The 24,795-nt window shown below is 41.3% G+C and overlaps 1 protein-coding gene across 4 annotated transcripts in view; it reads left to right on the top strand.

Moving 5' to 3' along the window:
* MAP3K5 (mitogen-activated protein kinase kinase kinase 5) overlaps positions 1-24,795 on the top strand; it is a 221,493-nt gene that overhangs the window by 183,422 nt on the left and 13,276 nt on the right. For 3 of the 4 annotated variants that reach the window (XM_059941122.1, XM_059941121.1, XM_059941124.1), the window contains 7 exons: positions 3,242-3,399; positions 5,816-5,993; positions 6,716-6,736; positions 9,461-9,638; positions 9,729-9,897; positions 15,321-15,506; positions 18,857-18,962. In XM_059941122.1, coding sequence (XP_059797105.1) covers positions 3,242-3,399; positions 5,816-5,993; positions 6,716-6,736; positions 9,461-9,638; positions 9,729-9,897; positions 15,321-15,506; positions 18,857-18,962 — 996 coding nt within the window. Of the gene's footprint in view, positions 1-3,241; positions 3,400-5,815; positions 5,994-6,715; positions 6,737-9,460; positions 9,639-9,728; positions 9,898-15,320; positions 15,507-15,988; positions 16,274-18,856; positions 18,963-24,795 lie in introns of those variants that run through there. The other variant, XM_059941123.1, reaches the window with a different exon arrangement.

The following is a 24,795-nucleotide window of genomic DNA, read 5'->3' on the forward strand; positions in this document are numbered from 1 at the left end:
TGAGTTGAAAGACAGTGACCTGTGTGACTTCTTAGTGATTTGGTGAGAGGGAGGGCGGCAGCAACTACTCCCTGTGGGGCGCTTACTGCATCCCTGTTAATTGCATTCCATGTTATTTCATTGAAATTCATGTATCAACCCTAATCCTTAGGTATCATTTTCCCAGTCTATGGTGAGAAAATTAAGGTTCAAAGAGGTTAAGTAACTTGCCTGAGGTCACAAATCTAGTAAGGAAAAGAGCTGCAATTCAACTAGACTTAACATGCCAAATGGAATGAATCAGCTTCTCCCGAAACCTGTTCCACCCACCCTCTTCTCTGTCTCGATTGGCCACTCCAAACTTAGAGTTATCCACGGCGCCTCGCTTTTCTCATGCTTCAACTCAATCCACCAAGGAAACCTATTGGCTCTGCCTTCAAAATGTGTCCAAATTTGGACCAGCTCCTCCCTCCTTCCACAGCTCCCACCTCCCCTGCATGACCTCAATAGCCTGTTCTCCCTGCTTCCACTCTTGCCCCTACTGTCTTCCCTCAACACCACAGCCAGAGCAATCCTGTAAAAACATAAATCAAGCCCTATCACTCAAAGACCTCAATGGCTTTCTATTTTTTGAGTAAATAGACACCAAAGTCCTTACAATGATGAACAAGGCTCAGACCTACTCGGAGTCCATTACATTTTAGACCCATTTCCTACCCTTCCCACCTTGTATAGGCCTTCCTGCACTTCCTTCATTACACCAGGCGGGGTCCTGCTTCAGGGCCTTTGCACATGCTTTTCCTTCTATAACACTCTTCTCCCAACTCTCTGCCTGGCTAAGTCCCTCACCTCCTTCCAGCCTTAACTCAGATGTCATCTCAGTGAGGCCTGTGAGTGCCCTGTTTCCATGGCAGCCCTTTCCTGGGCACTTGCGATCCTCATCCCCTGCTTTTTTTTTTTTTTTTTTTTTATCTTAACACATCACTTACTAACATTTATATAATTTATTTATCTATTGTACTATAGTTTATTGTCTGTCTCCCACTGCAAAAATGTAAGCTGTACAAGCCCAGGGATTTTTGCCTGTTTCAGCCACTGCTATATTCTAAGTGCCTGGCCCATAGTAGACCCTCAGTATAGATCTGCTAAATGAATGAGTGGATGTAGTGTGACATCAAAGTTTAAGCTTTTAACCACTAACTTGTAGTGGCTCCTGGGTGGTTGCAGTGGCAAAGAAATTCTAAAACAGATTATTTTAAAGTAATTTTTTATTTTAATGAAGATATATGAGCTATGGGTTTTACAGTTAATACTCTCACTTGTTTTCCTTGGGCTAATGTTCAGATTGGCTTGATCTTCATTATCCAACTCTATAAATCTCTTTATATAAAATATTGTGTCATGTGCTTGTGGAGTAAGGAGAGCAGATAGGAACACATGGCTAAGCCTGCTTTTTTTGGCACTTGCTCGATGGGGGATAATTAAACACAATTGGCAGATATTGCTCTTTGAAATATTACCTGTGAATAAAAACATTGCATAATTTATTATTAAGATATTACTTGAATTGTCCAATTTTTAAAATTCACTATATTTTTGGTCAATTGTAATTCCTACCGAGATATTAGTACAGCTTAAATTCTTTCATTAAGTCTATTTTAGATCCAGAGATAAAAAAAGAGTGGTAGACTTCAACACATATTTTCTAAACAATCACTTGATTTTATTTACATTGTAAAAAATGATCACTTTGGGGGAAGCTATCAATGAAGAGAAATCATAACAGTTTTCTCCTAAGGGTAGTGATTTGAAGAGCGTGGTTACCTTATCCTTCGCCAGGAGAAATGCTTTCCTCCAATAATGTTACTGATTTAAGCTGAGAGCAGACATGTGGAGTCGTGTATGACTGTGAACATGAGCTACTGTCATGTAATGATGAGGTCTGGAAGATAAACCTGGCAAAATGACAATATGTGACAAAAATAATATACTTTTCCTTATTTTTATAAACACAGCCAGTTTCTAGCCTTTCATAGTGGATTTTATAGGAACTGTTTAGAGGAAATTTGTGTAGCAGTTTTCACCTATAAATCAGGCATGGAGCATTCATAAAAGGTGTTGCCTGTATTTATCAAAATGTCTGTCACTTTGGTTATGAATCAGAAAATACTGAAGTGGCTCTTTTGGCAAATGCCTCAGAACTTGAAATAATTCATTATGGCATCTTGGATGGGTTCCTGTTTGCTGATTATATCATTTGCATGAGTACATCAGAAGCCGGGGATATGCAATTATCTGTTCCTGTTCGCACTCCTGACTCATTGCTGGACTTTGAGAAATCACTCCAGGTTAGACGTATAAATTTAGCCTCTAGTTTGAGCCGATGAGACAATTGCGATTGAGTGTCCACTTGGGATATACGAAGCCAGAACTAGAACCGGGGTTCTTGGCCCCCACTTAATGCTCTTTGCGTCATACCACACTCTTCGACTCTCTGATTCCATGAAGCCTTTTAAATCTCCTCTGTTTTTCTTTCTATTCTTCTAAACTCTGGTGATTTGTATATACTGATGGCTCATGACCTGTCTTTGACCCATTAATCTGTTATCCATGGACCACAGGCTCACAGCAGAAGCCACGTATGTTAGATTTACAGAATAACGTACACCCAAAACTATTTACATTATTTTTAACAGTGACTTTCAGAATCTTCATGCTTTCATGATTAAGAAATGAGAATGAAAACAGAATAACTGAGCATTCAATCAGAAATTGAGAAATAACAGACTAAGGAAATGGATGAATGACCTAAATTTTTCCTGGAAAAGATTAGAAGTATACATAAAGGGAGTCTTCATGTATTTGAAAAACTGATTGCAGAAAAATGTGTGTTGATATATTTTCTGTTATTCTCAAATGATTGTTCGAAGTTTCTAAGAGGTCCCAATGAAATGATGCCTCAATTATAATCAACTATCTAGGAGAGGAGAAAGTATCTATTCGTAAACAGATAATATTAGTAAGCTATTTTTATGTCACCAATGAAATCCATTATGAAAACTGCTATTTCCCCTTTTATTAACAGCAGAAAAAACTGGAATTCAAAGAAGATGAGCTATTAAGACCCGAATCATGCTTTTTTTTTTTTTTTTCCGAATCATGCTTTTAAAGTTACCTTATTTCTATAAAGAAATTGAAACTGTCATTAGGTGTTCATCTGTTTTCTCTTTTTAAAGTGTAACTGTGTTTGAATTATGTGCAGGTACCCTTCAGTATATGGCACCAGAAATAATAGATAAAGGACCCAGAGGCTACGGGAAAGCAGCAGACATTTGGTCTTTGGGCTGCACGATCATTGAAATGGCCACTGGAAAACCACCCTTTTATGAACTCGGGGAACCACAAGCAGCTATGTTCAAGGTCACATTTCATGTGTCTTAAATGTCTTAAAAACCAGTGGTTAAAGCTCTTCATAGCTCCTGGATGTTCCATGTGTGTATGTCATATTTTTTTAGGTAAAATGACAGGAGCCTAAGTAAGCACAACCTAAGATATAAAGTTCAAGATTCACTCCCCCCGGTCAGCACCTCTGCCTCACGTGGAGCATCTCTCTCCACATTAGTTTTCCCAACTGTAAAGTGCGATTCAGTGTAACTTCCTGTGACTGCCCTTTCACAATGCAGTATGAATAACACATCACTCCACAGAAGATGATTTAAGCTCTCTGGGAAACACAGTCTGAAAAATCTTCCACTGAGGGAGATATAAATACATGTTTTATCCGTTGAGGTATTAAAGACATATTTTCCTTTACTCTTCTATCATCATAGTTTGAAGGCGCCGTAGATAAAAGGGCATAGTTGCTATTTTAAGTACATCAACCTTATTCTCATCTATCTACTCTTCTAGCCTGTTAATTTGCCCATTAGTAACTGTTTTGGGGGTGGGAAAGGAAGCAGCTCCATCTCTCACAATAGGGAGCACAGGATATGGAAATAGGCCCGAGAGAGCCCAGGGGCCACAGCTTCAGCATCCGGGGCCTGCGCAAACAGTGACCTGCCCATGAATCCCTGTAGTCCTCACCTGCCACTTCACCAAGCCAGAGGAACATGAAGCTGAACACCTGTTTCCCAAGAAGTAAAGCTCACATGCCTGCTATTCTCTAAGGCATCGGACTTTTGATCATAATTTGTTATTCCTTTCCCTGCCACTGATCGTGTTTCTAGTACTTACTCCGTTTGTGAATAGCCTCTTATGAGGGACCACATATTACATACCTTCTGTGTTTGTACAAAGCTTGGTTTACTTTAAGAGACAATATTGATAGGCTACTGCTGATACAGAGATAGTAGTGTAACCAAACCTGAAAGAACAATGAGAGCTGCTCAGGGAGCTGCCTTTCTGGACCTGAATGGATGTCTTTCTCTTCTTGGCCAGTCTTTCAAGTTTTCACCAATCTCTAGGACTTCACTCTGAAATGCTCCTCTGTTACCCACACAGTGCCGGGATTATTATACAACATGCTTTAGATGAGATAGCATACTCTGGCACAGATTTGCAATGTTTGAATCCAGGCTCTGACACAGTCAAACTATTTGATGACTTTAGGTAAATTACTTAACCTTCTTGTATCTCAGTTTCCTCATCTATAAAATGGGTATAAAAATAGTACCTATCTAATAAAGGGTTTTGAGGAGTGGATAAGACAATATGTGCAAAGCACTTAGAACAGTGTCTGACACATAGTAAATAAAGGCTTTATAATTATTACAGATAATTATATCTTATTATCTATATAATAATAAATTCATATAAGCTATTTAATAACAAAGAAGATTTCCTTAGGAAGTTTTCTCTGTACTAAATACATGAAAACATTACTGAAAAAAAATTAGAATGACGTCAATGAGAAGAAAGTTCTCATTGTTATAGAAAAACTGTTTAAGTATTTTTATTTATTTTTATAAATTTATTTATTTTATTTATTTATTTTTGGCTGCATTGTGTCTTCATTGCTGCGCGGGCTTTCTCTAGTTACAGAGAGCGGGGGCTACTCTTCGTTGCGGTGCGCGGGCTTATTGTGGTGGCTTCTCTTGTTGCAGAGCACAGGCTCTAGCCACGCGGGCTTCAGTAGTTGTGGCATGCGGGCTCAGTAGTTGTGGCTCACAGGTTCTAGAGTGCAGGCTCAGTAGTTGTGGCACATGGGCTTAGTTGCTCCGCAGCATGTGGTATCTCCCTGGACCAGGGCTCGAACCTGTGTTGCCTGCATTGGCAGGTGGATTTTTAACCACTGTGCCACCAGGGAAGTCCCAATTTTAAGTATTTTTAAATATCTCTTTTAATGTAGGCAATTTGAGACAGGGAAAACGTTCACAAACCGTGGCACAGGAGAAACAACATATGCTTTAAGCCAAACAAATGAAGGTTCAAATACCAGATCTGCCTTTTCATAAGCATATAACCTCACACCCGTGAGCCTCATTTTTCTCATTGCTGTAACAGGGATAATATTTAATCCACTGGGTTGCTGGGAGTATTCAGTGAATCTCATAAATGGAAAAGCCAAGCACAAAACTTTGAGGACTGAATTATTATTTCGTAGTGCTGCTGTCTACTATCTTAAGCTAATTACTATGCCTGTATCATTGATAAACTTACAAAAGTGCTCTGGAAACTTTCCATAACCTACAGAAAACAAGTCCTGTCTCACTTTGAGAAAAGCCATGAATTTGTAGTATATGATAAAGGAGCTTGTTGCATTAGGTGACCAGGTTATGGAACCCAGAGCCCATGGGATAAGATGGTCACTCAGAAGTCACGTTGTGCTGTGTCTTAGGTGGGAATGTTTAAAGTCCACCCGGAGATCCCAGAGTCCATGTCGACAGAGGCCAAAGCGTTCATATTGAAATGTTTTGAACCAGACCCTGACAATAGAGACTGTGCTAACGACTTGCTTATGGATGAGTTCTTAAAAGTTTCAAGCAAAAAGAAAAAGACACAACCTAAGCTTTCAGGTATGTTGTTGCCTTGAAGGGGGTATAGGTCAGAGTCACTAAATCCTAAACTTTTAAGGTGGAAGATTTTTCCAGAAGTAAGCTAATTTGCTTAAAGACATCACTGAAAACTGGTCAGGAAGCAGTGTTACCATCAGTTTCACAAATGCTAGGGCCTCACACATAATAATCTTCCATCACATGGTTAGTAGGGAACTAGAATATAAGCATCTATATACTAGCGTTGCTGATACAAAGATCAAAGTTAAAGGGGTGAAATGTAGGCTTTTCAAGCTGAAACTCCAAATTACCGCAGATGGGCTATAGGGCTATTACAGAGCTGTTAAACTTCTAAACCATCTAGATAATATGTTCTTTCAATTTTAGGTAGTAGAAAATACTCATTGCCTCTTAGAGGAGACTATCTTCCTGAATAATTAACCCCCCCTCAAAAAAAAAAAAAAAAAGAGAAGATTGCCAGTTATAAATAAAATAGCAGTGTAAAAATATAAATTGTCTTTTTGCAATAATTTCCATAACTCATTTCAGAAAAGAAAAAACAAGTGAATGATTCGTTTGTTGTTAGCATTTTTGGGGATTATGTGGGAAGACATGGGCAGACTGAATGTTTGGAAAGGACATCAATCCCATTTCAAGCATTCACTTCATTTTTTGTTGATTTCTTAGTTTAACAACAAACCCAACGCGTGCTTATGTTGCTGTGTTTGCTTTTCTTTCCACAGCTCTTTCAGCTGGATCGAATGGTGAGTTTATTTTTATATTGTCCGTTGAGCTGAAGCTTGGTGCATCATGGTTAGGCTCTAGATTGCCTGTCAAGGAGCCTTATCCTCTGCTCCTTGCTTACATGGAGGGGCTCCTCTGGGTACTAAGGATGTGTGGCTGCAAGCCTGGCTGGGTTCATTCCTTCAGAAAACCCCTCACCTTTCTCCTTCATGAGAGAGGCTTCCATTGTTCCTCCCTGAATGGAAGACGGTGACTCTGTTTTTGAAATCTTCAATTTGAGAGGAGTCCATTCTTTCTTATTGAGGAGCCAGTTGGCCACCTACTGGATTTCTTGTGGAAAATTTCAATGCCAGACACCTTCCTCTATCACCTTTGGCGTCCTATATTCTCTCTGGATTTAGTTGGTCAGGACAAGTTGTGATTTTTAATATTGGCCTTTGAAGATCGTAACTAGGAAGGTAAATCTGCTCTAGGAAGATCAACTAATGCATTTCAAGGAATAGGAAAGAAATGACCATGGCTTTGGCTTTTCCTAAGTTGAATGAGCTGTGGATCACGTAGGCAGGGGCTTAACTGTTCACTGTGAGCGTCGTGTGCATTCTTCCACAGGCCAGGGGCAGGCTTTGGCAGGTTCCTTAAGGTTCCTTAAGGTGCCTCAGCCCAGAGAAGAGGCCCAGTAATTGGGGTTTCTTGGCCACAGCCTTTCCAGATTCCTCCTTCAATTCTGAGAGTCAAGGAGAACTCCGTGAGGAGAACGCCCTCCCTCTCCTGCTTTCTCCACAAGCAGCCTAGACGCTGGAAGGCAGTCACTGCATTTCACAAGGTGGACCCGGGGTGCTCCACAGCCTTCCCACCAGCCTGTTTTTGGTGTCATAAAATGGGCACTGATTTTGGACTTAAGCAGAAGTTGATTCACTTTGGACTTAGTTGGAAGTTGGTTCTGATCCCAACTGAGCCACTTTCTAAATATGGGACATGCCGCAATTTACTTGTTTCATCAGGCATTCTATGTTGGGAACAGTACCTACTTCACAGATTTGGTTCTGAGAACAAAATAAAAAATATATAGCAAAGGAGGCTGGAGCCATGCCCAGAAGCTCGATGCATGGTAGCTTTATCCCTTCCATATGCGTCGGTTTTTGTTTTAGGAAGCATTCTCGTCACGCACATATTGAAATTATGTGAACTCAACTCTACACACTTGGCAAGAGAGAGCTAGAGAGAGAGAATTTAAGCTGATAGTTTTGCCCGCAAGCCCTCTCGGTGAGCATGTGCCTTAGAACAAGCATGAGATGGAAGGTGTCCATCTGCCCAACTCTGGGTCACCTTTCCCACACGCCCTCCCCCCTCTGCACTCAGGATGACTCAAGAGCATTTGGGACTCTGCTCTGGCTTTAGAGTCTAACTTTACTTAAGATATTTTAGAATCTTAAGGGACTTCCCTGGCAGTCCAGTGGTTAAGACTCTGCGCTTCCACTGCACGGGGCACGGGTTCGATCCCTGATTGGGGAACTAAGATCCCACGTGCTGCACGACCAAAAAAAAAAGATATTTTAGAATCTTAAGATTTTATAGAGTCAGAATTAAGAGGCTGGGCATTGGGGTCAGAGCTGGGTTCACGCATTAACTGGGTGACCTTGGAAATGACTTACCCTTAGTCACCTCATCTGTCCGCTGGATTCAGTTAGAAAACCTGCCCATGGGTCTTTGTAACTATTAAGTATGATTACACATGTGACATGCTTAGCAACTGCCCTAAGGTGGTTATTATGACTATTATTGCTGGTCTCTTCTTGCTCTGGCCTGCCCATGCCCAGTGGCTCGTTTAGAATTGTAGACCACAGTGCAAAAGTCCCCTCCCCTTTCCCTAAAAACCCTCCTGTTCCTCCTTTCTCAGAACTTCTTCCAGGCCTCCTGAATTCTCAGGATTTTTTTTAATCTCCCAGTGACCCATCCCTTTCTGTTCTGCCCTCTTGGCCTGAGACATTGATTTGCTTGATAAAGATGTTTCTGGCAAAAATTACTTATTTTAAAACCAGTATTTGATGAAATGTAGGCACCTCCTATTGTGCCAGTTCAGTCTCCATCAAATTAAAATAAAAGCTTACATTTGTTATAGAATCATAATGTCTGAGAACTGGGAAAGACCTAAGAGATCGTCTAGTCCATTAATTTCCAAAATCTGTGTTTAGTAAAGAACCTTTTTTTTTAATGTGAATCCTTAAGCAGAGCCCTGATATATGACTGAAAGAACATATTTGTTTCAGGAAAAACAGGATTGGAACCTGTGTTCTAGAATCACAGAATCCTACTCACTCACCCCATCCAAGGCAGCCCCAAGAAATAGGTGAACCTTAAACTTCTGAGGCACACAGTTTACAAATTAGGAATCTGGTCCTTTATTTTATAGATATGAAAACTAAGACTCATAAATGACCTTCCTAATAGGAGGACAATAAAAACGAAGGGCTCAGAACCCAGAACCGCTGGACCTGGTGCTTCCTCCAGTTTCATACCCCTGAGATACTCCTTTCAGAGCCCAGGAGGCCCTTTCCTCGCCGACCCCCTGCATGGGTTACACTGAGCATTGGGAGGCACTGTGGTCCCACGACCAGCCGCTTACGTAGCATAATTTTGCTACTCACTGGAACGAGACACTTGACAAGTAATCTTGCTGTCTTTCAATAGGTGTGTCCGTGTGTGCACGTTTTTAATCGTCTCCTTCCCCCTCTCGTGACACGCAGAGTATCTTAGGAGCATCTCCCTGCCAGTGCCTGTCCTGGTGGAGGACGCGAGCAGTAGCAGTGAGTACGGCTCAGTTTCTCCAGACACGGAGTTAAAGGTGGATCCCTTCTCTTTCAAAACAAGAGCCAAGTCCTGCGGAGAAAAAGATGTCAAAGGAATACGGACGCTCTTTCTGGGGTAAAGACCTGGCTTGTTTTGGGTGAGAGAAGTATGTTGTGTGTCATTTTGTAAAGAAGATTGTGATTTGTGCTGTCTGAATTATTACAGCATCCCCGACGAGAATTTTGAAGACCACAGCGCTCCACCTTCTCCTGAAGAAAAGGATTCCGGATTCTTTATGCTGAGGAAGGACAGTGAGAGACGGGCCACGCTTCACAGGATCCTGACGGAAGACCAAGACAAAGTTGTGAGAAACTTAATGGAATCTTTGGCTCAGGTAAAACCCCTCATGGAGACTTCATTTCCCCTATTTTAACAGTGTCATAACCACTTGGAACTGTCGCACGTGATGTGAAGACATGAGGAAGCTGCCGCTCTCCTGATGATAAAACAAACCTACCCCAGGGATAGGCAGATCCCTAACACAGAAACTGCGTTTTTGAACATAAGCTATTTTTAAGTCAGAAGCAAAATTTTCATGTTGATGTCGTTCCAGCTGGTCCCTACAAGCCTTTTCACCCTTCATTCATTTGTTTATTCATTCAATCAATAAACATGCACTGAGCCATGTGAATTGCTAATTCTGATATTAGCATGAGGGTACCTGCCATTGGCTCCTCTGAGCATTTGGGAAACATCACAAATTCAACAGAGACCCCTGTGCTTGGAGGGCTACAATTAGATGGATGGTGTTGGGCAATAATAAGTAAATTATCTAGCGTGCTAGGAGGCCATTCGTGCTATGAAAAAACAAAGCTGGTCAGTCAAACTCGTTTTCCCTGGTGTATTTGTTTGCTAAGTTGTCGTAACAAAATACCTTAGACCCAGTAGCTTAAACAACAGAAATTTCTCTCTCATGATTCTGGAAACTGGAAGTTTAAAAGCAAGGTGTTGGCAGGTTTGGTTTCTCCTGAGGCCTCTCTCCTTGGCTTGCAGATGGCCACGTTCTTGCTGTGTCCTCACCTGCTCTTTTTTCTCTGTGTGCCCCTGGTGTCTCTTCCTCTTCTTATAAGAGCACTAATCCTATTGGATTTGGGCCTCAACCTTATGATCTCACTTAACCTTAATTACTTCCTAAAGACCCTGTCTCCAAATACAGTCACATTGGGGGTTAAGGCTTCAAAACATGAATTGGGGGGTGGGGGGAATGGCACTGTTTCATCCATAATACCTGGGAAAATGTATTCCCTGGGATTCTGTTTACAGAAATGAGGAAGAATCCCCTCCGAACTCTGCCCCAGTGGAGATAGGGTTTCCCCCACCTCCAAGCTGTAGGTGATGCCTCCTGTGCCTGGAGCAGAAGCTCAGGCCCCCTTTGGGTGTAAACCTCCCAGACATGCTTGGCCCAGACATGACACCTGCATCCTCTTTCAGTTCTCTTGGCATCAGGGACTTGTGTACCTGCTTTAGCACCTGTGGCCACCGCCTGTCCCTCCGTGATCACTGTGGATGACACATAACTTCTTCCCTCCCTTCTGTCCTAGGAAAATAGCTGCAAAAAAGGATGGAGCTGGAGGGATTGGGTCAAGTTTTAGTCTCAGTCTAGCAGTTTACCTGTTCTCAGCTTTTATTGGGATGTAAATGGATCCAGGCTCTCTCTTTCTCAGCTCTTGCTCTATAGCCCCTGCTTGTCTTTGTCTCGAGAAGCCCCGCTAAGTTTCTCTGCTGATTCCATCGCCTTAGGAATTCTGTAATGTTCACATCTTTAGATCCCGTAGGAGGAGCTGAAAGGCTATGTGTGTGTCAGCAGGGTCCCTGGGTACAGGGAGAACTGAAATCTCCAGGTTGGTTAAATCTCCAGTTCTGAGTTTCCCAGAACTCTGACTTGGGTCCTCGAGGGAAGCTGCCTCCAGCGAGCAGGGACTCTGAGGCCCAGAAAGGAGGTGCTCTGGGGCGAGGGGCAGCCAGGCCTCTGAGTTGGAGGTAGAATGAGTGCTGAGGATGCCATGCAAGAATCTGGCGATGTGGAGGAGACAGAAGCAGTCTGGAACCTTTAGCTGTCACTCTTGCCTTTCTGTCTGTTCACTGTGGTCATTCAAGAACTGAGAATCGGATGGCGTAAGATAAGAAGGAGAATCAAGTTTAGATGGAAGGAGCAACTGGGCAGTAATTGGAGGTCGTTCATTCAACAAATACTTATTGAGCATCTACTAGATGCCAGGCACTGTTCTATGTGCTGGGGACACTATAGTGAGCAAAATAGAAAAAAAATCTGCATCCCATTGAAGCTGACATTCTAGTGGAGGAAGAAAAGCAATAAAAACACAGTAAACACGTAGTTGAATATATAGTAACAAATATAGTTAAATATATAGTTATATGTTGCTACATACTATGTGTGTTACGTATATGTTTCTATAAATGGTAAATATATAGTAATACTAGCAAACACTTTCTATGGGCCAGATGTTGTTCTTAGTATTTCCTGTGTCTCTACTCACTTAATCCTCTTGACAATAGTCCTATGGCACTAGTTTCAGTAGTATCCTCATTTTGCAGATGAGGACACAGAGGTACAGAGTTGTTGAGTAACTCACCGAGGCCAGGCAGCCCTAAGTGATGGAGTCGGGATTTGAACGCAGGCGCCCTGGCTCCAGGGTCAAGTACCACACTGCTCTCCCCACTGCTACCCCAGAGGGTGACAAGTGCTGGGAGAAACATAAAGCAGGGGAGGGGGGGCAGGGCTTGGGTTGGGGGAGGGAATCACCAGCAGCCACTGTGGAATGAAGGCTTCTGTTTTAGGTCAGAAACACAGAACGCAGCGATTGCTTAAATCTCGTAATCATCCCCAAGGAGCGTGCTTTTCTAATACAGAAAGTATCTGCTTGTTTGGGGGTTTTCTTTGTCTCCCTGCTGGACTGTAGGTCCATCAGGGCAGGGACTGCCTTGGTTAGTGTCGTTGACCCAGCCCTCAGCAAAGAACCTGGCAGGTTCCATGACCATGCTGAAATTCTTAAATTTGGAGTTGGTTAATCCTATTCAAGTGTTTGTGACTCCCTAGTTTTTTAAGCACGCTTGAATGTTCTCTATAAAAGGAGAAAGGAAAGAAAAACTTAAAAGCGACTGTCAGAGGGCATGCCTCAGTGCACCAACATGAAGTGACCAGTGGGGACCAGAAGTGATTCTGGGGTCAGAATCACTTAGTAAATCCAGAATCGTCAAGGGATAGACAGGGTGCTTCTGACTGTACTGCTGGGGACTCTATGAATCTGCTCCTGTGGCATCCCATGGTGATCTTGTGATAGAGCAAGTCCTGCCCCAAGGTTACTGCTGGTTCATCCAGCTGATTGGGGCAATAGAAGGTAATGATTAGGAGCTTGGGTTCAGCCTCAACTTGACTTTGAGGCCTGGTTCCACCACATAAAGGCTGTGTGATTTGAGCAAGTTATTTAACCTCTCTGAGGCTGAATTTCCTAATCCATAAAATAGAAGAAACAATGGTATTCACCTCATAGGGTTGCTATAAGGAGTAACTAAGATCATGAATCATTGAGATAATAATAGAATGTGTTCCACAAATGTTAACTATTATTGTTATTATTATCATTATCAAGCAGGCTAATAACAGTTATCTAGTATCTTTAATTTTCTTCTACTACCAGATGGAAATAAGTCTTTTCATTGTATTAAATATTTCTATTAATAGATACATCTTTACATTTAAGCCTACCCTTTAGAACAAGACTAAAAGGTAGATGTTGGTCAGGTCCTCAAAGCGGCCCATGAAAGCCCTTTCAATCTGTAACATCCTTCTGAAATCCACTCACCATTTTTAAGGAAGCTTAAGGGATAAAGAAGAGAGAGCCCCTTTGCAGGAGAATCTGTGATGGTCCTCTGAGTGGTCAGGAAAGGCGCGCTGTCAGATGCTACTTTCTCATACTGAATCAGTCTCACCTGGTACCTAAGATGCTTGTTCATGAAGGCACGTTAATGAGTGCACACAGAGAGGCAGGAGTGAGAACAGAAATAACTATTAGGTACGTGATGAAATATCCCAGACAGAAGAACATTTCCCAGGGTAGACAGCATTCCTTTGTAGGGCAGTGGCATCAAAAACCAGAAGCAGCATGTTTTCCTGTTGTGAAAACAAAGCTAATGTCCAAAAAATGATTGCTATTTAAACTGCTGGCGAACACATAACTGATTTTTCACTAAGATAAGCTTCCAATTTCTGAATAACTCACATATTTCTTCTTGAACGTATTTTCATGTTACTGTGATATTGCCTATGAATCTTTACTTTGGTTGTAATTTAGTTCGTGGTAAGAAAAGAAACAAAGTTTATAATTGTTCCCAGTCTGATTTTAAAATATTCCCTTAATGACAGTTTTCAAGCTTTTCAATATAATTTTTTCTCGTCAAAACATAAACATGAGAGGGAGCTCCCAAATGAAAATATATTGAGAGCAAGAACTTGATGGGACATTTCTCTTTTATTTTAATAGACTCCTAGAAATTGTAATTTTCACAGCCCAGCTGAGGAATTTAATTTTAATGATGCAATAACAAAATGTGCAATATGAGATAGAAATGAGCATAATAAAAATCCAGTTGTTTCTTAAAGTTAAATGAGGATAAATAACATCCTACTATGTTTCCTTTAAGGAAGCAATGTTCCTTGCTCAAAGTAAAAAAAAGTTCAACTTGAGGGAGGAAATTTGTTTAAATATTGTATTTAATTTTTAATATGTGAAGTCATCCATTTGGTCCATTCTTATAACTAATTGCCTTATTGGTGGGTAAGGAATGGTTTCCCGGATGGAGTCTGAAGCGAGCCCCTTTTGACTGCAAGGAATTGACGTGCTTTAAGGGCAGTTGAAGGACTGGGGACATGTAAGCAGACACACGTAGCAATGAGGGAAGTGGCCTCTTCAGGTTAATTCCAACCACGGCACATAGCTGAGCCTCACACAGGCTGAAACTAGAGTGTGATTCCAAGGGCCTTCAAGTCCCAGGAGTCAGTACATCTCTCCTCTGGCTCGGTTGCTGTTGGCCCGCTTGGTGTGCCATTGCTCTTTCCATCCACTTCTCTCCATACTGATCATCATTCTCAACTCAGTTGTTTTTGCTTCCTTCCTTCCTTATAACTGGATGTACTCTTGCCCCTATTTTATTTTATTTTTTAAAAGTTTTTTTGATGTGGACCATTTTTAAAGTCTTTATTGAATTTGTTACAATATTGCTTCTATTTTATGTTTTGATGTTTTGGCCATGAGGCATGTGGGATCTTAGCTCCCCGACCAGGGATTGAACCTGCACCCCCTGCATTGGAAGGCGAAGTCCTAACCACTGGACCGCCAGGGAAGTCCCATTGCCCCTATTTTATGACTTATCTCTCTGGGCAGACTTTGAGCCTGAGATCCTATGGCTGAATCTCTCTTTAGCTCCCAGTTAAAATTTCTGAGAGTGGAATCTTATGGCCCCAGCCTGTCCCTGTTTGGGCAGAGCTTTGTCTATCTGACTCTATCATGACTCTTAGACAATGTATGGGGGCAGGTGCCTTTCCTCCCAAAGTCTGATTATTTCTCTTTTTTTGCAGGGGAAGGAGCCATATAGTTCAAATATGGTCTTTCCCCTTAGCAGGGGGCATTTCTAAGCCCAGTTCGTCTTGGCAGGGGCTGTGGGATGGCAGACCCATGGCTGATACATCCAGCACAGATACATCTGATCGACTGACAGATTATTGGTTATTCTTCACAGGGGGCCGAAGAACCTAAACTAAAATGGGAGCACATCACAACCCTCGTCGCAAGCCTCGGAGAATTTGTGAGGTCCACTGACCGGAAGATCATAGCCACCACCCTGTCGAAGCTGAAGCTGGAGCTGGACTTTGACAGCCACGGCATTAGTCAAGTTCAGGTGGTGCTCTTCGGTTTTCAAGATGCTGTAAGTATGATGTTTTGCCCATGTTTTCCCGCAGACTCCAGCCAAAATTAGTCAGAAAAATGGGATAAAAACATAAGTTGTTATCTTTTCTTTCTTTAATAATTTCGATCAATTCTGTTCTCTTTGGATCATAAATAAGCACCAGATTTGTTGTTTGGTGTGTAATCTTGTGTCTCCCCAGATTAGATACACATAAAATTGAACACCATGGAAGATAACAAAACTCACAAACCTCTCCCATGGCTGCACTTTGTTCTTATGAAATCATGTAGTCAGTCACTATTTATTTTGATGATTTTAGCAACAGAGCACACTTTAGTCCTGCACTTTCTAATTCTATATGAGACATGCCATCTAGTGGTCATTGAGAAAAATGTAACCGTACAGACCGGAATGATCGGCAATTTTTTTTCCGCCCTGCTGTGGTTTCCATACAGAACATTTTAAACATACTTGTTTAATAAATATTCACTATTTCCTAGCCAGCAATGTACTTCGGAGCACAGGGCATCACTGGATGAAAATTAATTCACAGGATCTGGTGAGAGATTGCTGAGGATTCCTCTCTCTCATACTGAGTTGCTATGCAACACAAACTTGAAGCCAGTTTTCCAGAAGCCTGATTCAAACCATATGCGATATTCTTGAATGAGACTTGTCTGTGGAACTGTGTACCAAAAAAAGCCTGAGGTCCTTCCTGAAGGCCCTTACGAGGTGTGGGAGACTGAAATAAGAGAGTTCTTAAGTGGCAGGGGGGGCGGATGGTGGTGGGATGAATTGGGAGATTGGGATTGACATGTATACACTAATATGTATAAAACAGATAACTAATAAGAACCTGCTGTATAAAAAATAAATAAAATAAAATTCAAAAAAAAAAAGAAAGAGAGAGAGAGCGTTCTTGACAGTGCCTGTCGTGTGAATAGGGAAGCACTTTGCATAATTTTATTTAAATTCCCCAAACTGACTCACTCCTAATGTGTTTATTGCTCCTACATAGGCGATGTCTTGACAGTTGCATTTGGTGCATCACATGATCCCTGATTTAAAACCAAATTGTAATCCTTCAGTGGCCACTTGTGCTCTCAGGAACTCTGTGTTAGCCGCTCAGTCTTGTGCTGTACTGTGGGCAGGGCAACGCTCCTGACTCCATTGGGGTCATGGAAAATGAGAGCAAAGCCTATCACTAATATTAAATGCTAAAGGCACACTCACTCTGTAACTAGCGAGCCCCAGCCATCTGCAAACCGAATGAAATAATTTAGTGACTTTGTACTTGCCTACACATTTGGCTTCCAGCCTAGAGATTGGAAGGCAAATAGGCGAGTAGAATTCAGATTGAGAGTGGGTAAGTTGTAATCCTGGGCCACAGGCCAGGTCTCTCTCTCTTTCTCTCTCTCTCTCACACACACTCACACACACACACGCCCCGTTCTTGCTCACTCACTGTCCAGGATGGGAATGAACCCAAAGAATGGGCCGGATATAATATACTGTTTAATGAAGGGCTATGAGGAGCCGGTCATGGTGATAGAGGATCCCTCTTCCATTTACTACTTGTGACCCTCGAGAGAAATATTCTTAGTTACTAAATGTTATACCCGCATTTGTCAAATAAACAGGCAAGTCCTTTATGTAAGTACCAGGACAAAATCAGTCTGAAAGGACTTCCTAGAACAGGTGGGAACCTAGCAGTGGTTCGCTTCCTTAGGAGCAACTACTCTAAGGAATTCCTCAGACAGACTGCCGTCTAAACTGGGGGATTTTGATGAAGATGGACCAAGGGCAGGAATAAGCAACTGGAGCTCCAGCTTTTGGCGTGAGATTACAGCTACGTCCCCTTCTCCCCAGCTTCTTCTTAGCTCTCTAGTCAGAGCCCTGTTGGGAAAATAGCCTCTTTTCTTAGATGCCCGTGTCAACTAGAAATTAGTGGAGTTAACTCAAATTTTAGGTAAGCCTCTCTTAGCCTTATGATAAAAGTTATTTTTAAAAAGGTAATGTGGGGACTTCCCTGGTGGTCCAGCAGTTAAGACTCCGCACTCCCAATGCAGGGGCCCCGGGTTCGTATCCCTGGTCAGGGAACTAGATCCCACGTGCATGCCACAACTAAGAACCCACATGCCGCAATAAAGATCCCACGTGTTGCAACTAAAGATCCCACTGCAGCCAAATAAATAAATAAATAAATAAATAAATATTTTAAAAATAAATAAATAAAAATTAAAAGGTAACGTGCTTGGCTTATACATACAATGGAATATTATTCACCCTTAAAAAGGAAGGAAGTTCTGACATATTACACTAAGTGAAATAAGCCAGGCACAAAAATACTATATGATTTCACTTTTGTGAGATACCTAGTATAGTCAGATTCATAGACAGGAAGTAGAATGGTGGTTGTCAGGGGCTGGGTGGAGAGGGCAAGGGGAAATTGTTGTTTAATGGGTGTAGAGTTTCAGTTTTGCAAGATGAAAAGAGTTTTGGAGATAGAAGGTGGTGACGCTTGCACAACAATGTGAATGTACTTAAGCCATTGAACTGTACACTTAAAAATGGTTAAGATGGTAAATTTTATGTTATGTGTATTTTACCATAATTTTTAAAAAGAAAAAGAAAGGTAATGCATATATCTACTTCAGTGTCTACTTAAATATGTGAAATATTACTAGTCACTAAAAAGAGATAGCCTGACAACAAAAGTTTTTAATGTGAACAGCTTTTCTGGAATAGTTTGGCAGATTATTCCCCCGTTTAAAAAGATATTAAGCAACACACCATTGTAAAGCAATTATACTCCAATAAAGATGTTAAAAAAAAAAAGGTATAAGCAAATGTGGGAAGGAAAACAAGGCATGCACTGTGGCACATCTGTAGGTAGCATGTATGTGCTCATGTTCCCCCTTTACTGGTGTTTCCAAGTCACCAGAGTATGCTGCAGCACTTGGTTGTGTTAAACAGCAGTTATAACATTTAAGAATAGCAATTACTTTTACTTAAATCCCCTTGGACTCTTTTTTTTCCTCCTTTACCGCTTCCACCATCCAATCTGCTGACATCGTGAAAGGCGGAAGCTACAGGTTCTGAGTCCCAAAGAGGCAACATTCCCATTTAACCAGATTGCCTTTCATTTAAGTGGTGTATCTCACTTGCTTACATGAGGATCGCCAAACTTCATTTTGAAGTGGCAATTTTGCATTTGTTTTCCGCTGACATAAAGAAATTATCCACCATTCAAGGTAAAGAAACCTTTTAGTTATTTTTGTTGATGGAATGTCATCCAGATGTGTGCATCAGCTAGGTTATTTGCAATTAAATATTAAAGTAGACCAAATGTCACTCTCTTCCTCCAGGTCAATAAAGTTCTTCGGAATCATAACATCAAGCCACACTGGATGTTTGCCTTAGACAGTATCATCCGAAAGGCGGTGCAGACAGCCATTACCATTCTGGTTCCAGGTCAGAAATACTTAATTACTTGGCAAATATTTAGTGTTTGATATTTTCAATTACCGTTCATTATCATTTATGGTGTCTCCTCACTGTTTTTAAGACCAGGTTAACCTTTTTTTTTAAATCTTTAAAAGCCACCAAATAATATTTATCTAGTGCATATAGTCTGAGCAATGGTACACCCAGCAAAACGTTTGCTCTGAGTGAGGAAGACTTGCTTCCTTGTCTTTAAAGAGCATAGTTGGATATGAAGACAAAGAGAAAATGATACAGGTGACCCAAATACATATGCATTTCAATATACAGATATCTGTGCCCACAAAATATATTCCCGTGTCATCCTTTACCAGTGGTTCCCACACCTGCTGGTGCACTGAGTGATGTAACGAACTGCGTGATGTAAGGAGCTGTTTAAATTACAGCTTTCAGAGCTCCATCCCAGACTGGGTGAGAATCTGCTGGGGATACAGCCCAGGAATCTGATTTTCATCCAGCTTCCAGGTCATTTTGATACACAGCCAGGTTTAGAAATCACTGGTCTAGACAGGTCCCAGCTGTGTTTGTAGTGAGATACAAAAGGGGTAGTGTTCATGAAACCAGGTTTTATGGAGTAAGGGAGAGACGTATTCATATTCTAAGACAAACTTCCAAAGTGTTTTGATAGTGTACCCATTAATAAAAATTTTAAGCAGAGCTCTTTCACCTTACGTGTGTGTGTGTGTGTGTGTGTGTGTGTGTGTGTGTGTGTTGTGTGGATAGGGATAGAGAAATAGATTGATTTAGATATACGAATTAGAAACATGTTCTATTGTACTAATTTTACATGTATTATAAAGTGTTCTAAAGTAGAAATCTAAAAATATAAGTATGAAACATTTTAAATTTTATGTTATTTATAAATGGTACCACAAGCTTTTAAGTTATCATCAACCCTTCTGAGTTGTGGAATTCCCTCTCTTCCTTCAGAATACCTTGTTTGGTTTGAGAGTGAGGAATTAACTTATTTCTTTCTTATGAAAGGAAGGAATGGAAGAAGTTCTAACGTCCCTGAACATGCTCTTCCTCTACAGAGCGCACCTGCACCCCCTCGTCCCTCCTGCCACCTACCTTTGCATTCTTGTACCTTTACCTTCTTCGGGTCTCAGTTTACAGCATGCCTCTGCAGAGAGTCCTGACCGACCCCGAAGTCTACAGTAGGCTCTGCCATCACTCTCTCTCCCTGGAAATGGTTTTTCCCCATTGGTGACACTTGCACCAATCAGAAACTGCTTTTATTTTCTTGTCTAATAGCTGTTTCCCTCACCAGAGGGTCTGTTTTATTTTATTCTGTGCTAAGCACACTGTCCAGCATGGTGCCTGGAAAATAATAGACTCCTGATAAATATTGGTTGAAACAATAAGTAAATGAGTTTCACCTGGTTATAACAAATTAGTGTGAAAATTTTTGCAGAACTTCGAAAAAAATCCTAGAGAGGCTTTGAAATGCGTGACTAGTGGTTGGATGTGAACCTGAGGAATCTAAAGCTGATGGAAACCTACTGTAATGCTCTAAGGAAGTCAGCACATACTTATGTTTAGATGGTTGATCACTGGAATAAGCTTGGCTGTGGGAAATGTACCCAAGAGGGGTTATAAACCCAAAAGATACAAGAGGTGAGAGAGATTAGGTGCGTATCAGTAAAAGTGATAGGTATAGGCCATGAGTTATATCCAGTAGTAACCTAAATTAAGAATGCTCAAATGAGGAGAGGAGAGAGGGATTATACTTTGAAATAATTTAACTAGCATATAAATAATCTGTTAATCTAATTTTTGTTTAAAAAAATCCTTTTAAAATGGATTACCTAAATGCAATGAATTGTATCCTGGAATAGGAAAAAGAACATCAGTGAAAAACTGGCATAATTTGAAAGTAGTCAGTAGTTTAGTTAATACAATTGGTACTGTACTGATGTTAATTTCTTAGTTTTGACAGAGGTACCATAGTTACATAAGATGTACTGGGGGAACTGAGTGGAAGGTATATGGGAGTTCTCTGTATTATCTTTGCAGTGTTTCTGTAAATCTAAAATTCTTCCAAAATATAAAGTTTATAAAGCACACTGATTATCACACTGTAGGTGAAACACTGTTAAATTTAGAGAGAGTGAAAGGGACAGTGCAGCGAGGCATGTCTCCTCTCATGGGTGTCCCCGTGATGGGCACTGCTTTAACCCAGCCATGTGCAGAGCAAGGCACGTTCTTTATGCAAAGGGTTTGCTAAGGAAAGTTATTTGTCCTTCCACTGTGAATTGGCTTCTTTGAGGCCACTAGGGGTCTCTGATGACAACTGAAATGACTGTTTGGAAGCATTTTAAAAAGTGGACCAAAAAAAAAAAGGAATTCCCTGGCAGTCCAGTGGTTAGGACACCACACTTCCACTGCAGGGGGCACGGGTTCAATCCCTGGTCGGGGAACTAAGATCCTGCAAGCCGTGTGGTGCAGCCAAAAAAATAGTAATAATTTTTAAAATAAAATAAAAAGTGGAAATTTTAGAGAATTACATTAAGAAAGTATTTTTTTATATTCCTCTCGGGATAGGGGAAGACAATGTACACTGTACACCAACATATAAATGATGAAATATATGAACAAGAGGAATTGATTTCAAGCATTTGACAATTCCATCAAATTTCCAAATGTCCCTAAAGATTTTGTAATACAATTAAGATTCAAAGAAAAACTAAAAATGTCTCTCTTTATAGTCCCCTGATAAAAATTCCTTTTAGATGACAAAATACTACAATTTACCTACCAAATTTTAAAAAACATGCTAAAGAAACCAACAAATTCAAAAGTATACCATCATAGGGGCTTCCCTGGTGGCACAGTGGTTGAGAATCTGCCTGCCAATGCAGGGGACACGGGTTCGAGCCCTGGTCTGGGAAGATCCCACATGCCGCGGAGCAGCTGGGCCCGTGAGCCACAACTACTGAGCCTGCGCGTCTGGAGCCTGTGCCCTGCAACAAGAGAGGCCGCAATAGTGAGAGGCCCGCGCACCGCGATGAAGAGTGGCCCCCGCTTGCCACAACTAGAGAAAGCCCTCGCACAGAAACTAAGACCCAACACAGCCAAAAATAAATAAATAAATAAATAAATATGAAGTACTGTGTATCTGTTAAAAAAAAAAAAAAAAAAAAAGTATACCATCATAAATACATACATTTCCTAGATGTGTTTGCTGGGAGAACCCAGATCTTGGTTTCTAAATACCATTCTCTAATAAAAGGAATCAGAGCTCCTTGGAGAAATGGTTGATTTCCAGGCCTAGGGCAGAGGAAATACAAGATGAACTTGGAACATACTGTGATGGCAGAAAGTAATGAAGTGCCCCCAAGGGATGCAAGCTTATTCAAAGGACACTGGAGACAGCTTGAAGGAGTTCCCCAAAGTCTAAGCCAGAACAAATTAAGCAGAAATTAAAATAAAAGAATAATAGTATTGGATTATAGCCCATAGAATAAACTAAATATCCATGAGTCCATACTGATATAAGTAATTAAATAAATAACTATATGGAGGAGAAGGGCCAGCTCTTTTTTTTTAGTAGAATTCCAATTAATTAATGTAGACGGAATGAGGGAAATAGAAAATCACCATCAGGCAAACATCACGTAATAATTATTGCAAGCAAGAACAATCAATGGCTCCTAAGATCAGTTAGGCAAAAGTGTGCTGAGAAACAGGATATTTGAATGGTCTTGGGGAATCTCCCCACAAGATATCTACTAATTACAAAGAGAAAACAGTGACACCCCCTTTATCAAAAGATCAAGGTAAGCATCACTCGTAATAAGACACATCAGCGTTATGTACCTCTTGATATGATGCACTGAGAAGGGCACAACATCACCTTTGTGGTATTCTTGTCAAAAATGCAGAGCCACAATCTCATCATGACAAGACATAAGTGAACTAAAAATGAGACACAGTACAAAAAAAACTGACCAGTACTCCTCAAAAGTAAGGAGGTCATGGGGGATAAAGAAATACTAGGGTTAGGACTTCCCTGGTGGCGCAGTGATTAAGAATCCGCCTGCCAATGCAGGGGACACAGGTTCGAGCCCTGGTCCGGGAAGATCCCACATGCCGTGGAGCAACCAAGCCCGTGCGCCACAACTACTGAGCCTGCGCTCTGGAGCCCGCAAGCCACAACTACTGAAGCCTGTGCACCTAGAGCCCATGCTGTGCAACAGGAGAAGCCACTGCACTGAGAAGCCCACGCACCACGATGAAGAGTAGCCCCACTCACCGCAACTAGAGAAAGCCTGCACGCAGCAACGAAGACCCAATGCAGCCAAAAATAAATAAATAAATTTATTAAAAAGAAAAAAAGAAAGAAAAAAATACTAGGGTACTGTCACAGATTGGCAGAGACTAAGAAACATGACAACTAATGCAGGGTGGGATCCCCGATCAGAAAAAGAACATTCTTGGGAAAACCAGTGCAATTCAAATAAGGTCTATAGATTAGTTAATACTGTTGTATCCATGTTAACTTCCTGGTTTTGTTAATAGTGCCAAAGTTGTGTAAGATGTTAAGTTTAGGGCAAGCTGCTAAAGGATATACAGGAACTCTCTGTACTGTTTTTGCAACTTTTCTGTTATCCTAAAACTATTTCACAGTGAAAAGTAAAAAATAAAAAAGTGTTCAATCTTCTTTCTTCCGAAAAAGAGCACACAGAACAGAGAGTACAGTGCAAGCCTCTTAAGAGTTTTTTTCCTCGGGCTGTTTTCCCACTTGTCATCAAGGATCAGCCTGTGGATTACTGGCAACATTAAGTATCTGTTGTTACTTCTCAAGTACAGTCTGGCTGTGGGTGACCAGATGGAGAAACGCTGAGCATGAGATCGTGTTGGCAGTGCTAAGGTAGAGAGAATCGACAATGTAGGCACACTTCTCATAGAAACTCTAATTGTTTAAACTGCTAGAGCACTTGGTATTACTACCAGTTGTGAAGCTGAATCAGTCATGTGCCCCATGTCCACATTAATGTAAAATGACCAGCATTGTAAACTATATGCAGTGCTTGATGCAAGGATCATACGTCGTTCTGACAAGTATTGTGATCCTAATTGGCATCAGAAATACCTTGTGTTAAAGAAGCTTGGTCTAGTTATTTTCCTCTGGGGAATTAACCAGTTGGGGTGGAGTGGGAGGGTAGGGAGGTGGGAATAATATCGTTGTTTGATCCTGTCTTGCTGTTTTGGAAACATGCACCCGCTCTAATTTCCCACACATGGGCTTAAACGCCGTCCACTCATTCCAGGGTCCCCTGGGTCCCTGCCTTTCTCCTGACACTTGGCTGACACATGTTATCTTTGTACATGCTTTTATGACTCTTCTGTATATTTGCCCTAGTTCTCCTTTAGGTTGTTATCTCTTTGAGGACAAAGACCAGATGCTCTGTCTCATTTGCATGTTTTACAATGTCTATTCGATGATGTATCCTCAGGGAGCCACCATTGAAAGACCAAAATAACAAAGTATTGCATTCACTTACATTTTTTAAAAAAATAAATTTATTTATTTATTTATTTGGCTGCATTGGGTCTTCGTTGCTGTGCACGTGCTTTCTCTAGTTGTGGCAAGCAGGGACTACTCTTTGTTGTGGTGTGTGGGTTTCTCATTGCGGTGGCTTCTCTTGTTGCAGAGCACGGGCTCTAGGCGCGCAGGCTTCAGTACTTGTGGCACACGGGCTCAGTCGTTGTGGCTTGCAGGCTCTAGAGCCCAGGCTCAGTAGTTGTGGCACACAGGCTTAGTTGCCTGTGGCACGTGGGATCTTCCCAGACCAGGAAT

This window comes from Balaenoptera ricei, chromosome 12, assembly GCF_028023285.1.
Source record: "Balaenoptera ricei isolate mBalRic1 chromosome 12, mBalRic1.hap2, whole genome shotgun sequence".
NCBI lineage: Eukaryota > Metazoa > Chordata > Mammalia > Artiodactyla > Balaenopteridae > Balaenoptera > Balaenoptera ricei.